The following is a 16,871-nucleotide window of genomic DNA, read 5'->3' as shown; positions in this document are numbered from 1 at the left end:
CCTTGTGCTAACAGAAACTTAATAAATAAAATTGTTAGTTAACAACTGAACGGCAAAAAAAAATCTGAAATTACATAAACCACAATTTTGAGAACCGTGAAAAATAAACATAATCGAAAACAAGCAGAAAAAATAACTCAACTACAAGCCATTTAAATAATTTCTCATAACAGTTCGCATTCAGAAACAGGGAAAGAGAATTTAAGTGCTGGACAAACGCAACTGAATTCAGCGCATATTTTTCTACTTCCATGTCCAAATGGCACGATAAAAAACAGCGCCGATTTAGCGGGAATTTTCAAAAACAGAGATCATGGATACTGGTCAACTTAACCAAACCTAACTTTCCTTTTTTCTCTTCAAAGAAAGAAAAAAAAGGCAAATCTGGAACTCATTCCTGTGATTGGTTACATGGATGCCATTTTTCAAGAAAATAGTGATTATGCAGAAAATATCAGCGTGGTTTGTCTAAAAAACACCAAAAAATAAAAAAAATTTCTGCCGAATATTTCAACATTCTCTACATAATTCTGCGGGGATTTAGCAAATCGGCGCGGATTTTGGCTTTATATATCCAGTACTTAAGATGAACGGACTACACAAGTTTAAAAGAGGAGTCATTTATATCTATGGATATATTAAATATTTATATTGGTAGTCAATACTAGTAATTTCTCCTTAGCAGGCTTGGAGGCTCGATTTCGTCTTTATTTTTTACGTCAAGATTTTCAACAGCCTATAAAATTAATGAAACAAGTCTACCATGCTCATTGATTATCGAACATATTAGAAAAAAAAGAAGAAAAACGAAGCTGAAAACAAAATGCAGAAGAAGCAGAAAAAAAGAATTGGCACCTTGGGATTTAGCACGTGACGCCTGTGAGCGGTAAGGGTATTGCCAGCTTCTGGACTAAGAGTTTTACACACTTGTTCATTTTAAGGCCAGAACATGATATGAATCTTATGTTTTGGCAAATTTGAAATCGTCAGTCCCTGAACTTATGTTAAACGGAACTTGTGTTTTCGTTTATCATGACACTCGATCTTCTATAGATATTAATAATATATAGAGATTAATAACCTGCTGTTTCGACCCGGTCGATGTATTCTGTGATTCACAGGGGGATTATCAATTGTAAACATAGTGATCCAAATATAAAAAAATATTAGTGATATATCTCCATTTAAGAGTGTGTAATTAAAGAAATATTTTTTATTAAAAATGATTTTTTTTATGTTTTGAGAGGAGGGAGGGGTAAATAAATAAATTAGTGATTATGGTCTCTCGGAATTGAATAGAACAGCAACTCTGATGAAATCGTTTGTTATGCTGGTCTGAGATATTAGGAATTTTTTTTTTTGTCACCCCCTCGAGAAGTTTTTACTTCTTGGGATTGTTGTTAAACTATAGCGGTTGCTTGTTTGTCATAATAAATTTCTCTCTCTGAGAAATTTATAAAATTATAATTTAAATTTAATTTTCTCTTCATAATTTAAATTTCTCTCTCAGGAGATTATAAAATCATAAAGTGGAAGATCCAGAAACAATGCATTTCCTAACTACATAAATCAAAATCATTTGCTGATGTTATTATCAGTGATTGTCATGGCTGTAAAATTGTCATTGTCAAAATCAAAACCGTGTCAAGATCATATCTGATGTTATTATCCAAATCAGTCATGGCTGAGAAATTGTCATTGTCAAAATCAAAACCATGTCAAAATCGTTGCTGATCTTATTATCAAAATCATTGTAATGGCTGTGAAATTATCATTGCCAAAATCAAAATTGTGTCAAAATAATTGCTGATTTCAAATCAGTAACATCTATTAAATTTAAAGTTTCGAATAAAAAGTTACTAGTAAGAAAAAGTTTGTATAATTGAAAATTATAAATTATATTTATATTATAAATTATATATTATATAATATATAAATATATATTATTATATATATAATTATATATATAATTATATATATAATTCCCCTCAAATATATATATATATATATATAATTCCCCTCAAATATATAATATATATATAATTCCCCTCAAATATATATAATTATATATTATAAATTATATAATTTATAAATTATATGAAAAGTAAGAAAAAATTTGTAAAATTTGTACAAAAATAAGCAGCACCGTAAACCCACCACGAATGAAAGAATAAAATTTAAAGTGGTTAGAAATTAAAGTGGACAATGAAATCCAACTTAAAACGAACTTAATTTCTGCAAATCTGAGTTGCACTGCCACCTCTTGTACAAAATTGAGGGGAGGGTCCTTAAAAAAGAATGCGATGTTGATGAAAAAAGAGGGGAGGATCCATAGAAAAGAATTCAATCTTATTGAAAACTATCTCCTCAATTTCAGAAGAACCTTAAAAAGGGAGGTTTCAGCCCTCTTGTTTACAAAAATACAAAATGTTGGGCCTATTTTTATTGAGAAAGGTAGTCACAAATAACAGGTTCAACAAATCTTTTTCAAAAGTTGAAAATGGTGGGTCAAAAAAAAAGTTCGAAACTCTCTATGTTCCTACTTTCTATTTCTATTACTTTCTAACACTTTTTCTTTAATCTCAAATACTGTCTCATTTGAACTCTTTTTAATTCAAATACTTTCTTTATCTTTCTAATACTTCTCTTTAATTACAAAGAGAATCACGAAATCCGCTAGAAAGCTTCTAGAAATCCACTAGAAAGATTCTTTGACAGTTTATCTTACGAGTCCCTATAGTGGTCTTTATAACCCCTGACCTCGTATAACCCCTACAGTGATAATTTGTAACGAGGTATTAACCTACAAATTACTATTATTTTATTATTATCTAATTCGTAGTAATTGCTTCACGTAACGATTCAAGTCACAACGGTGTTTAAGTGTACCAATTCTTCTTTTCAATGGGCTTCTTCTTCTTCTTCTGTTAAATTTGGTGTGAAATGTTTTGCCGATTTTGATCTAATAAGCTACTCAATTTGCAATAAAATTAATTGAACGCCAAAACTATTTGATGTTATATAAGATGAAATCGAGTCCCGTAGCTCTTCGTTTGTTTGACTTAAATTCAACATATCGTTTATAATTCAAACAATGACGTAAGCATTAAAGAAAAAATGATTCAAAATAATATATGTATCAATTAAGAAAACTGAACAAAATCACACTAAATAAAAAGAAGAAAATGGTATTGAAACTTGACTTTTGGGCTAATTTCATCATCTGGTTTTAAAATTCGAATTTGGTGATCACAATTTTTCAAAATACGTAATGTCAATCGTCGACAAGTATGAAAATATGTTCTGACTAAGCGAATTTTGAAATGATTTGGCTGAAGGATAAATCGCACTAAATGAAATGGCACTAAATACAAATAAAAAATTGTACTGAAATACGACTATTGGGCAAATTTCATCATTTGGTTTCAATATTCGGATTTGGCGACCGAAAATTTTCAAAATCCGAAATGCTACGCCGAAGCAGAAATTTATCATAATTATAAATTGACGAAACTGAGCAAAATCAAACGAAAAAAAAGTAGACACTTGTAGACAAATATGATGCCATATGCTGACCGGGCGAATGTTTGAAAGAATTTGGCAGCAAGATTAGAATCTAACAAGCATATAACATATAAATCAGTCAAATTTGGCATCAAATTTTAGTAAAAATAGAGCTTGACCATATTTATCAATTGAAGAAACTGAGGAAAGCCACATTAAATAAAAAAAAAGGCGTAGGCCTACTGAAAATCAACTTTTGAGTTAATTGCATCACTTTTTTTTTTAACTCGAACTCGGCGATCAAAAATTTTCGAAATCCGTAAAGGCAGTTTTAGACAATATCAAACTATATTCTGACCGGACGAATTTTTAAAAGAAGAAGATTTGACAAGCAAATAGCATATAAATAAGCCCAATCTGGTACTAAGAGTATGCAATTTTGACCACATTTAACAATTGAACAAATTGAACAAAATCATATTTAACAAATAAAATAGTGCCAAAAGTCGGATTTTGGGTTAATTTCCCCTTTTTTTTCGAACTCCGATTTGGCGATCAAAATTTTTTAAATCCTTAATGGCAATTGTAAACAAATAGGAAACGGTGTTATAAGCAGGCGATTTTTTGAAAGAACTAGGTTGCAAGATTAAAATTAGACTCCAACGTATAAAATAGATCATCCGAATCTGGCGCTAACTGTATCAAATTTCAATAGAAATGACGCCAAAATAGAACTTGACCTACAAAAGAGATTACTCTTTGCTGCATAGGGTGCCACTAGGAAGAAGATTCTAATATTCCAATTCATCACAGATCACGATCCTCGCGTGAATACGTCGTATATACCATAAATTAACTTTTCATAAGAGTAACCGAATTTTAGCACGCTTGAATTGGTCAAAAATATAAAATAATAGATTAAAGAAGCAACTTTTTTTCATAAACACATTACTTTAAAGACGAGTAAAATCTTGAACCATACGGAAAAGCAGTTGGCCTTTACCCACTAAAAGATTTAGGGGGTAGATCCAAAGAATGTGGGTAACTTACAATATTAGAAACTGGTGCTAGTATCAACAGGAAAACTATCAACGCCATCTAACATGTAACAACATTTGGTATTTTTTCAAGCTATATAACCTTTTTTTTGTCAGGTACTGACATCAGATACTTTTTACTATCTTAACTTTACTAAGTACACTGTTTAAAATAACTATTCTTATTATTAAAATGACAAGAATAAAAATTATCGCCAAACCCTAGATGCCGTTAATAGTTTGTTTTGTTTTTTTTGGCTAGCGCGTGTTTCCACTCTTATAAGTTACCCCTACTCTTTGGGGTAAATCATTAGAATTTTCCAGCATCAAAATGGCATGTCGTGCCCTCTGTAGGTAGTTTCTGATATCAGTATCAGCTTCTGATACTCTACTTAGCCGATGAGACACAAATATCAGCTTTACCCCTCTTCAGTTTCATTCTTTGAAACTTCAAACCGGGTTATATTCCCAAATTAGTTTTCATCCAAAATATTTGATTTTTTTTTTTTTTTTTACAGGATAATTGTGAGGATTTGAATGTTTGAACAGTTAGACTATCAAAATCTTTTTGATGATGCTATAAAGAAGTCTTGTCACAAAAAATCGGGCATTTGCAAGATATGCCATTTCCATCGCAACTATTCTGGTAAAGCGTGTTTTTAACGTTCTTTTTAACCTACGCCATTTTTATGTCAGAATTCTATCTAATAAGCCCAATTTCAATCAAGATATTTTTTATATAGAGCTTCAAAAAACTGCGAAGAAGATTATTTCAGGTGAAGGATCTTTCAGGTTCAATCCTAAGTGAATAGTTATGTTTACAAAAGGCCAAAAAAAATTCCATTTTTTAGCTTCTTTTCAACATTTTCCATGAGAAAATGCACAAGCATTTCTTAGATTATAAGCAAAAATTGAATTTTTTTTTGATTTGTACCATTTGACCTAATTTAAAAATGACTTCCAATAAGCCCCTTAATTAAATTCCATGAAGTTGCTACACATGACATCTGGAAGTGATGACCATTATACGGTTTGACATTTTCTCAAAAAGTACAACAGTAGAGATCTAAATTTACAATTTAAAAAAAAAAAAAAAGATTCATTTGTATTGCAACTGGCGAAAGTAACTTTTATATTTCCCCTGTGAAAACCAGAAGTTAAAATTTTCCGCTACAGATACTATAGAGCCATCTATTTAATATTTAGAAAAAAAAATTAGCTCCTGATGAATTCGTTTTGACATGACTAATTTTAATTCATTGGCTATGAATTAAAATAAGAATAAATAATTATTATCTATACGAATTTTTATACAAATTTATTGTACTTTGTAAATCTAAAATCAGCTAAACTACCCCTAACTCTTGGGGTAAAGCTTAGATGGCAAATCCAGTCTTTGATGAACATTCATACAGTCAATTCCTTTCTTTGATAATTATAATCTCACCCAGGAAATATATGGCACTATAATATTTTTGAAATTGTCTAACTGTTCAACTTTAAATAGCTACAACCAACAATACAGCCTATTTAAATTTATTTTTACTACTGACACCCAATGAAAAACATTCTCTTGGAAATACAATGGTTTTCATTGGCTGTTATTGCAATAAGCCATATTGAACGCGGGATAAATCAATATAAGACAATTTTACCAACAAAATGATATAATAAAAATAATAGAGTAAACAATAATAATAATACCCGAAGAGTAAAACCAACAGAAGAGGCTGAAAATGAAAGTGACTGAGACGACCTCTCATAGAAGAGCTGTTGTTTAGATTTGGGGAATTATTAGGCCTCAAAGAGACTTTTTGCGCAAACCAGAGGCGTAATTTGCTATGGGACAGGGGAGCAACTACCACCTCCGGATCCAAGTTTCCTGTGGTGCTGCGTTTTAAAATTTCGACGTAAGATGAACATATTGCCATTATTCGACAACTGAGATTCAACATATCTATTGACTGAATTATATTTTATTTTTGTATTTTTTTTTTGCTTGATGAATGAATAGGTCTCAAACTAAAGAATCCAGTTATATAGGCATCTAGGCCGTTCGATGCAATTTAAAGTTATAGGCTTGTCGCAAAATTGGCTTGTTCTACAGACAACACAAGCCCTGAATTAATACTGAAGCCGAATATTTGACATTAAGTTTCCCAATCAATCCTATTTGGCAGTGTATCGGCTGGTTGCAATCCCGGATGGCTGGATCACACATATACCTAGGAATGTTTGGGAGAAAAGAAGGGGGGTGGCATTAATAATAAAAATTGGGGTGAGGGGTAAAAAGCCAATTTTATTCGTTAAATTAAATAAGAAATGCCCAGAAGTTCAAGAAAAGAAAGAATTTGGGGGGGGGGGGCTGGATACGTCTCGAGGCTGGATGCCAATAGAAGTTGGAATAGGATTTTCCAGGCACCTGGATTTTCGATTTTTATATGACAGTTTATTTTATTGCTAAGTCAACTGCAGTAATTCTAAAGGCAATATGTTACGCAATATTATTTTTTCAGAAGAGTATACTAAAAAATTCGTTAAGTTTTTTTTAGAATAATTAGTGATAACTAGTTAGAATATTCAATTTTTTTAAGATGCTCAAAATATAGCAGAGGTGATTTTGGTATTAAAACCCCCAGTTTAAATCTCATTGAGGTTAGGAGGAAAGGAGAAATATCACAGCTTAGAAGAAAACGGGCTCTTAGAAGAAAACGGGCTTAGAAGGTATTTAGAAGAAATACCTTGACGTAAATACGCTCTAAGATTATATGGCTATACATTACGTTTGACAAAATAAAATAAAATATATAATCAAAATAAAAAACAAACAAGAAAACGAGGGTTGTTTTCAGCCAGGAGACACAAAGGAGCGAAAAGACAAAAGCAGATATTTCGGTAAGAGCCTCTGCCACGCGATACTCAGTGCTAAAAAAAATAACCTTTTGAAGTGAACCGTAAGCACCATGAACCGTGAGCAGAAGAAGCATAGTGTTTCTTCTGCTCTGTTACAGTTCCCTTCAGAAATTTAGTTTTTTTTCTGCCAAGTCGAGGACGGTTTGGCGGAGATCCTTGCCGAAATGTCTACTTTTGCTTTTCGTTCCTTTGTGTCAACTAGCCGAAAATAACCCTCATTTTTTTGGTTGTTTTTTAATTATATATTCTCTTTTTTGTCAAACGTCTAAACATCTTGAGAATACACTAAGGCACGGCAAAATAGACTAAACCAATCTTTCAAGGTCTCTCAATTCAAGGTATTCAAGATAACCTAACAAGGAAAGGAGAAATAAAACATTTTTTAAAAAACTCAAAATATCTTGAGAATACAATGAGGCACGGCAAAACAGATTAGACCAATCGATCCAGGTTGTTCTGTTTAAGATGAATTATAAACCCCGATTAAACAGAAGAATGTCGCATCACCAAAGCTGGAATGTGAGTTACGCTACATTCGAGCTTTCATTTGAGCCATAACTGAATTTTCTATATTTTCTATAAACGTTCACTATTCCTTCCCGTCCAAGTCAGGGTTCATTTACATATAATTTCCCTATAAATCTGAGCGCAACATGAAATACAAATATTCCCCTATGCAACGTGTGATTTTGTTCAATTAGGAGTATCCATCTAATTATCATCCATGGGAGTTGCTAGTAAATGCTCAATTTCGACCACTGCTGTTCCCTTATTGAGACTTTTGATTATAAATTCTTCCCATGTATCCCCTTCAATTGGGACTTTCCTATAGGCCGTATATTGAAAGCAAGCCGTTTTTTCGGTGTACAAAACTGAGAAACCAAGGAGTCCAAAAGCTAGCTGCCAATTTTCAATCATTTTAGAGCTTTTTAAAGAAGGGTTAAAAGAACAGGGACAAACAACAAAAACAATTCCCTCGTTTTTGACTAGTTTTGAGACTTTTTCGACACATTCTTTCCGCAGAAGCTTACTAGGAACAAAATCAAGGAATAAAGAGCATACAATAACATCAAAAGACTCTTTTGGCAATTTTTTAACAGCATTGTCTTCAATTAGCAGTTCATCACCTATTTCAACTGTAATAAAATCACACTTCTTCACAGATACATCACCAGGGCCAATATCAATAGCCAGTACGTCGAAGAAAGGCACATTGGCAAGCGGGTTATAACACGACCCAACATCGAGGCAGTTGAGATTTCTCTCCATTTTGGGAAGAGGTTCGTACAAGAAAGCACTCTCGGCAACATTATTTATTATGGCTAACAAATCTTGGCGTTCAGACAGTCTCACTTGTTCGATTGTGTCGAAGTACATTTTTGTTTTCTGAATAATCCATACGTGGCGATCACTCGCTGGTTCAACCCCCTTCGGCCAGTGGATTATGGCAAGTTCTTTCATCGACTCGGCATATTCCTGGAATGAAGGAGAGTTGGAAAAAGCATTATCAGGGTTGAAGAAATTTATTTAACCGACAGAAAAATGAAAATAAAATAAACACGTTTCCTTTTGATGCACTGGTATGTTAAGTACGCTTCATATTTATTTTTTCTTGATTTTGTTTATTTTTTTAAGTTATTTTTGAAACAATTAAGAAAATTTCACATTCGAATAGACATTCCAATGTATATTCGTAGAGCGACTTGTTTTTGATTGACAAAAGAATGTAGAAACAAACTGTTTTTCATTTTGAAAGAATTTTGATTAAATAATAGTATGCATTCAATTTTTTTTCTAAAACTGAATTTGAATCTGGTTCCAGCCCCCTTAGGCCAGTAGATTATGGCAAGTTCGTTCATTGGCTCAACATATTCCTGGAATGTATGTAAGTTCAAAACTACGTTCAGGATAAAAAAAATTTGTATAACCATTCGGCTAATTCTTTTTTTAAAGTAAATATGCTTCCTATTAATGCAATCGTATGAAAAATACGCTTCGTATTTATTTTGCCTTAATTTTATTTATTTAAAAAAAAATTCAATTTGTTTTAAAAAAAATTGAAAATTTCACTTTCTAACAGATATCCCACAGAAATTCGTAGAGTGACTTGTTTTCGCCTGACAATAGAAATTCAGAAAAAATCTGTTTCTCCTTTCGAAAGAATTTTTATTAAACAATTGTAAGCATTCAAAAACTCTTGTTTTTCTAAAACCGGTTTAGAATCTGGTTTCAACCCATGTTCAGCCAATGGCTATGTTAAGTTCTTTGATTGACTCAGCGTATTCCTAGAACCAACGAAAGTTAAAAAAATACGGTACTTATTTAGAATCCGGTAGTCAAGCGAGAAGTGAAGTTTCGTTAATGCTAATAAAATAAAACAAAATAGGATGAAAATATAATTGTTCAGAAACAAATTTAGGCTATGTATTTGCACATTAGGGGTGGGATGGGGGTAAAGCATGGCATATATTAAATACGTAACCTAACCTAACATATGTACCTTTTTTTGTCCTTTCAACCCCAAAAAACTAAAGTTTAAACGTTTGTCACGGAGTGAGCAATAACTCACAAGGCAGCGAAAACCCGTTTTTATAAGGGATCTTTAAAATTTCAAAGCGCTCTTTCTCGCGTGACTACCGGATTATAAATAAGTACCAAAAATACTTGTAGGGTAAAAAAATTTGTCTGGCCATCCGGCAAATCTTATGCTTCCTTTTGATGCGCTGACATGTAGAATCCGCTTCCTAATTTATGTTGCCATAATTTGCATTTATTCTTCAAAAAAATCATTTTTTTTCAAGCTACCTTTAGAAGTAATTCGGAACATTTCCCTTTCAAGCAGGCATCCCCAGAGAAAATCATAGAGCGAGATCTTTTCGCTTGATAAAAACAGGTAGAAAACAATTGTTTAAAATTTCAAAAGAATTTCAATTTAAAAGTTGTAGGCTAAGCTTTCTGTTAAAGCTTTCCAGACATGCATTCAAAATTTTCTTTTTTTTTAAAAGCTGGTTTTAGAAAGAATTCCTAAAAGTCCGCTTTCGAAACAAACGCACCAGCAAAAATTCTTGGAGCGGCGTCACTTGCTCATTCTCTATTGACAAATAAACTTAGTTCAAGGTGTGAACTTAGTTTAACTGGCATGAGGCACGAACAGCTTCAACTCTAATCTGATGCAAATTAAGTTTTAGTCTGGAAAAAATTTCAAACCATCGAAAAATGAGTAAATAAAAATATATAGAATATTCATTTATACACAATAATTTGTATTGTTCCCCAATGTGAGAAGTATTTTCCTAAATGTCCAGTTAAAATAAAATCATTTGTACATATATATAGTGCACGCCTATCAAAATTGATCTGAATTTCTCACCTGAATTTTGCTATCTACGAATTTTAATACACATTTCTACTCTTAGATTTCTCACGCTCGAGTCTCGACATCCAATGCAACGAATGAGAATATTACCTTTAAGCTTCATATACTGAAGTGAACAAATGTTCGTACTGACAATGTGACTAGACCGGAAATTATTGATTTTTTTCACGGGGAAAGATAAATTGCTCTGAAAATGAGCCACTTGTAGATTTTTCAAAGACGTAAAGCAAACGTAATATTTTTAGGTCGCAAACCAAACAGGAACTTTTAGTATAAAACCTAAAAATTACGAACGTAATGTCCGGGGTAATCCTGTCCAACCTTATGTTCACACCAGGGCCGTATCCAGGACTTTTTTCGGGGGGGGGGGGAGGTGGGGGTACAAAAAAAATCAAAAAACACATAAAAGATTTGTTTGTATTTATTAGTGTTACGTTTTTATGAGTCGGACAAACCTTTCGGGGGGGGGGGGGGTTCAAACTTCCTCCCCTCCTGGATACGACCTTGGTGCATACAGAGCACAAATATGCAGAAAACCGCTGCGGATTGGGTTTTGTGGAGGAAAGTATGCGTCTTGCTGTTCATCCTTGCGGCTCTCTGCAAGACTTGCTCGTTGAAAAAATCCAACGCGTGCGGTTAAAACACTTGCGGGTTGCTGAAGAAAAGAACATGGAAGCAATTGAAAGGATCAATATAGCTGTTAAATTTAATCAAATAATATATGACAAAAGTCATCCTAAGCATAAAAGATCCAATTTAATTCAGAAGGCTTGGGAGGAGATCTCGAGAGAGACGAATTTCTAGTAAGGATGTGTTGAACAGTGCACTGAACTGTTTCAACAGCAAGCTATCCACCAAAGTCTGACCAAAGCTTACAATCCGCCGAAAGGAATGGGGGAGATATCTGTTTTACCATTCTATGTTTCGACCCTTTCTTTGACAAATACAACTCTTGATTTGATAATTTTGCTTTAATAGCCTAGGCTATGTAGGTATAGACAATGAATTGTAGCTGGGCAACAGTCAGGGGGAAGATGCAATCTCTTATGTCAGGGATCATGTAGACAAACTTGATTCAAAAAAGTGAATTTAGTGACTCAGATGCAGAAAGTGATCAACTGCAAAGATCCAGGTGAATTTTGAAAATTCTGGAATTTACAGATTCTGTAACTTGAAAAAATCTAATTTTGGTTTAGTTTTCGGCTCACACCGTATTCGGGGTCTCATTTCTTAAATTTTTTCCTGTTAAAAATCACTTCAAAAATTTACGGGCTGTGCCTCACTGACTTCATGGCAAATTTTGGACTGCTCTTTCCTTTTTTTTCCAGCTAATATACTTCGTTTGTTTCATAAATAGATCATATCTTGGTATAAAAAAAAAAAAATAATAATAATAATAAAAATAATAATATAAAAAAAAAACTCACAGCTCGAATACAACTGATTCAATGGAAACAAACTGTTTATTGTCTATTTTTTAGTTTGTCTTTTAACCTTGAGATATTTTTAGATCAGTTAAAAGCAAATATTTGAATTTTTTTTTAGCTTACTCTGTTTCTTCTTCTTCATAACATCAAAAGAATACCGAGTGTATGGTTGAATGGAATCGCCAGCATTTCTCAAATTTAAATTTTTTGCCTTTCTAATTTTTTTGATGTGAACAGATTCTGCGATTTCACCGCTGCGGTGATGCAGCGCGGAATACGCACCATGCCATGGGGAGGCAACTGCCCCCTCCAGACCCAGGTTTACCCCCCCCCCCAGACCTCATTTTGCCCCCCCGCTGGAATTTAGTTTCTGCAAAAAAATCTTGTCAAAACTAAAATAAGCCTTCATAATTCAAGCATCCAGAGAAACAGGTCAGTTTTCTTTAGTATCTGTTTGTCTCTATGGTAATATATGGCTCATTGTTCAGTTTTCACTATCAATTTCACTTGATTTGGGAAAATTGGATCCAGCTTTGCCCCCCCCCCCCTGAGGATTTTGACGAAATTATGCCACTCATGTAGATATGAGCAGTATATTTTATATTAGCTATTAAAAATCTGTTTAGATACATGCGATAACAATACGCTCACACCGATACGCGTGATATAAATACGCCCGATACCGATACAGTGTGCAGCCCTATCTCCAGGGACTATGTAGGGTCGTATATTTATATAAATATATAGTGTTCAAAGATATTTGAACTTTGAACTATGTTGAACAAAATGACTATATCATGAAAATGTAGGGAAGGAGAATACATTTCTATTCTTTGGGGGAGGGACAATGATAAAAATGTTGAGGTTGACCACATCTAAAGGGAACTTGCGGTAAAGGACCTAGAATAGGGCCTACTGAGAAGAAAACAGGTTAAGAAAAAATTCTTACTTGATTATATGGAGAATAATTGTAGCTAACATATTTTGACTGCATCTCCACTATACTTTACCCCTAACCCCGCTAACGTGCAAATATATAGCCCAAATTATGTATTTCCCCTGCATTCTGCCAATGCGTCTCTCCTGTTTTAACGAGTGTACCTGTAAATTGAATCGACTCTGACGAAAGAAGAACCGAAAAAACAAGAGTGTTAAGCATGTTTCCTTCAGAAGACCAATCACAAAATATTTGCCTTAAGTTTAGCGAAGAACATAAACTAGACTGGTATCCATTTTTCCCTTTTTTCCTCATTTATTTCTTAACTGTTGAGGTTCTTGAAAGTGCACCAACTACCAGAATAGGACTCAAGGAAGGTTGTTGAATGAGTGAAGACCAGTGTTTGCAAGGGACTTTCCACAAAGTAAGATGGTTGAGTTTTGGCTCCTAGCAGCCGACATAAAAACAACTACTGGTGCTTTTTGTTTTTCTCGTGTTTCAGGTGTTACGCATTACTTATTAATCTTGCCCTTTTCGAATGATTTGGTCCAGCGTGTTTTTAAAATTGTCAAAAATGTGAAGACGGACAAAATAAATAGTCTGGAAACTGTCACTCTCAGGTCAATAGTACGGGCTAAACTGGGCTTGAAATGAGCGAAGCTGGAAGCTTGGTCGTTGTTTCCTGACAAAAGTCTCCTTAAAAAAAAAAAAATTAAGAAACCAAAGCATAAGCTACAGCTGATGAATTTGAGGCCGATTTTTTATGATTTATGTCATTTTCCAGTGTTGAAGCACTAAGGACACCTTTAAAAAGGTTCTTCCTCGCAAGAGTAAGCCATTTTTATTTATTTTTTCGAATTTATTTTTCCAGTAACATTTACCCCTGTGCATTAAGGAGTCTTCTTTATAATATTGAGTGCACGTAAATATTGTTTTTATCTGATACATAACAAGTCTCCCTAGACTTTCCCTTCAGGTGGAGCAAACTAACGTCCCTGCCTCTGACCATACACTTCTACGTTTGAGAGGCTACTACAACTAAAAAAAGCAGAAAAAGATAATGTGCTGGTAAGCGATGAGGCATAGATAAACAATAAGAAACTCAAAGTCTCCTTTAACTAGCCCCTCTCTCCCCCCCCCCAAAAAAATCCCATGAGTTTCAACTCGATCCACGAGCCGTGAGACAAAACAGGGTAGACTTACAAGAAAAGTTTGGAACTCTGCCTAGGCCGTATGCAGGAGGGGGGGGGATACGAGATTTACCCCCTCCCCTCAAAAAAAATTTTTGTTCGAATCGTAGAAAAGTAACATAAATGCAGATTAACATAAAAACAGATTTTTGATGCGTTTTAGAAAGTTTTTCCCAACACCCGGAACAAAAATCCTGGATACGCCCTTGTTCTACTATCATATAGGAGACTTTCATAAATTACTATGGACATTATATAATCCATAAATAGCTAATGTAAAGAAAAAGAAGAAATAAATCGGTAATACTCAAGACCAGGGGACCATTTAAAGGGAACCCTAGAATTTCAAGAACTACTTTAAAACAACCACAAATACTTGCTTGTCTCATTTTTTAAGGCGCATTGTTTCACTTTACCTCCAACCCCTATTGAAGAAATATACAACCCACTTTATTACATTGTCATTATATGTTATGACATATATATGTAAATATAGTAGGCTGTATATTTATCCATGATTGAAGAGTGTCAGCTATCCGTTTTACATTTAAAAAGATCTTCCAGACTTAAACCTAATCCTCCATTGAACTCGTTGTGCTGCAACAATCGAATGTACTGTGAAAGCGCTGCAAGCGATACCTCCATGTGCACCAATAAGGGACAATGCAGAGGAAAGGATTGAAACCCTGACCTCAGCTTGTTGTACAACATAATTAGTATAGGTACATAAGAAGAAAAAGCTTGGCTCCTGACCAGAGAGCGAGGAGCATGCGTAGCTGTGTTGGCCTCAGGCGGCTTGGTGCTGCGGTGAGTTGTTAGTAGTAGTAGTAGTAGTACTTACCGATATCGTTGGTTTGTTTTTGACGTAGCTTAACCAGACCTCCCTGGAGCTCTTCGTCTTGGACTTGAATTTGAGCGTGCGATGCACTTTCTTGAGGACGTCTGTGCACTTCTGTTTCCCTTTGACTATCCCCAGCACGACTTTATCAGCTTTTTTTAAGTATTTCAATATCGTATCGGAAACAGAGCCTGAAACAGTAAATTAAGAATTAAAGCAACAGCAAATCATTTTCAAATGTGTGTTTCTTGATGTCCGCTAATATGGATGTCTACCTTTCCGTTTTCTACACGTTCGCTTTCTTCTGTCCGCGGGAGGGTCAGAAAAATTATTAAAGAGACGAATTTTTCTTAAGTCAAGCTTCTTCTAAATCCTTGGTCTGTTTATTTCGTATCTTGTGCATATTTTGCTTTTTTTTAGTCCACGGGCAACTGCTAGTTGTTTTCAAGAGTCCACTGTTTGTTTCTAAGTTTTCGTCAATTGCCCTTCGAAATGCTACTGATGTAAGAATTACCTCTACGCGATGCGTTCGTTCCGAGTTAAGTCCGGTATTTGCTACCAGCAGCGGCACGAGGTAGTCATTCGTTTGGGACTTTAAAAATTAAGTTTAATAGTGAATTGTAGACTTTTTTATTTATTATTATTATTGTTGATATATTTGTGGTGTATTTTAATTATTAAAATTATGTTTTGGACGGGATTGTTGGCTGAGGGTTAGCCTGTGATGGTCAGATTCATATCATTTTAAAGATGCGAGTGTTGCGGTTTGGTTTCTTGAATCGTCCTAAAGTTATTAGTGAAATATAGGCTACGGATTATTTTACGATTCATATGATTTTTTGGTTCTCCTTCTTCCCTGTTTTCTTGACCATGGTGCCTTTCGGAGGGCGGAGGTGTGGGGAGGGTGTATGTGCTTCTTTTGATAATTTATTGTTCAATAAAAGAACTCTGAACATCAAATATCAATCCTGAGTAGTCCTAAAGTTTAACAAGTTTTGGCACCCTCCTGATTGTCGCTTTTTGGCATTTTTCTATACTTTCATTGGGAAAAATGGGCGCTTGATAAAAAGACAATACTGCTCATTTATTGAGAGCTACAGAGAAAAGGCAACTGATCGACTGATCGACTTCAACGCGTGTCTGTTCTATCGCCATCTAACATGCCCCGTCATTTACCAATGCCACTGTAAAACCAAGTTTACTCACTGCATGAAGTAGCCGCAATGTCTGGAATGGAGTCGGGCCCGAAATACGATTATTTTCTATATAATAAGATTGAGAATCAGGATTTGACAAAAAAAAGGTTATAAAATTTCAATATTAGAAAAGGAAAACAAACAAGAAATGAAAAGTAACTGCTTTCTTTAGTGATACTGCAACAAACATAAGGGCATATCCTTACACGATTGTGGAGTATCAAGGGGAAACAGCCAAAAACCAACCAAATTAGAACCTTTAGCCTTTTTGGATACTCAGGATCAATAATCATTTCAAACAACAATCAGAATCAAACATGCCCCCCCCCCCACCAACACCTTACCAACAACAAAACTTATATAAAAATAGCGGACAACTTGCGCAACTTACAGACCTTACCCCAAGGGCTCCAGGGGGACATGTTATCCTAAGAGGCGTAGTTATTGGACCTT

At 34.2% G+C, this 16,871-nt stretch overlaps 1 protein-coding gene across 1 annotated transcript in view; it reads right to left on the bottom strand.

The window, feature by feature from the left end:
* Positions 1 to 7,663: 7,663 nt before the first annotated feature.
* LOC148951810 (uncharacterized) overlaps positions 7,664 to 16,871 on the bottom strand; it is a 48,017-nt gene continuing 38,809 nt past the window's right edge. Inside the window, exons 3-4 of the mRNA XM_089089343.1 lie at positions 15,226 to 15,413; positions 7,664 to 8,930 (exon numbers count right to left, since the gene is read on the bottom strand). Coding sequence (XP_088945469.1) covers positions 8,166 to 8,930; positions 15,226 to 15,413 — 953 coding nt within the window. The 3' untranslated portion in view covers positions 7,664 to 8,165. The remainder of the gene's footprint in view (positions 8,931 to 15,225; positions 15,414 to 16,871) is intronic.

This window comes from Artemia sp. Qi Xiang Cuo, chromosome 5, assembly GCF_049724085.1.
Source record: "Artemia sp. Qi Xiang Cuo chromosome 5, ASM4972408v1, whole genome shotgun sequence".
NCBI lineage: Eukaryota > Metazoa > Arthropoda > Branchiopoda > Anostraca > Artemiidae > Artemia > Artemia sp. Qi Xiang Cuo.
Note: the sequence above shows the minus strand (reverse complement) of the source record. Positions and strands in the feature narration are given on the sequence as shown.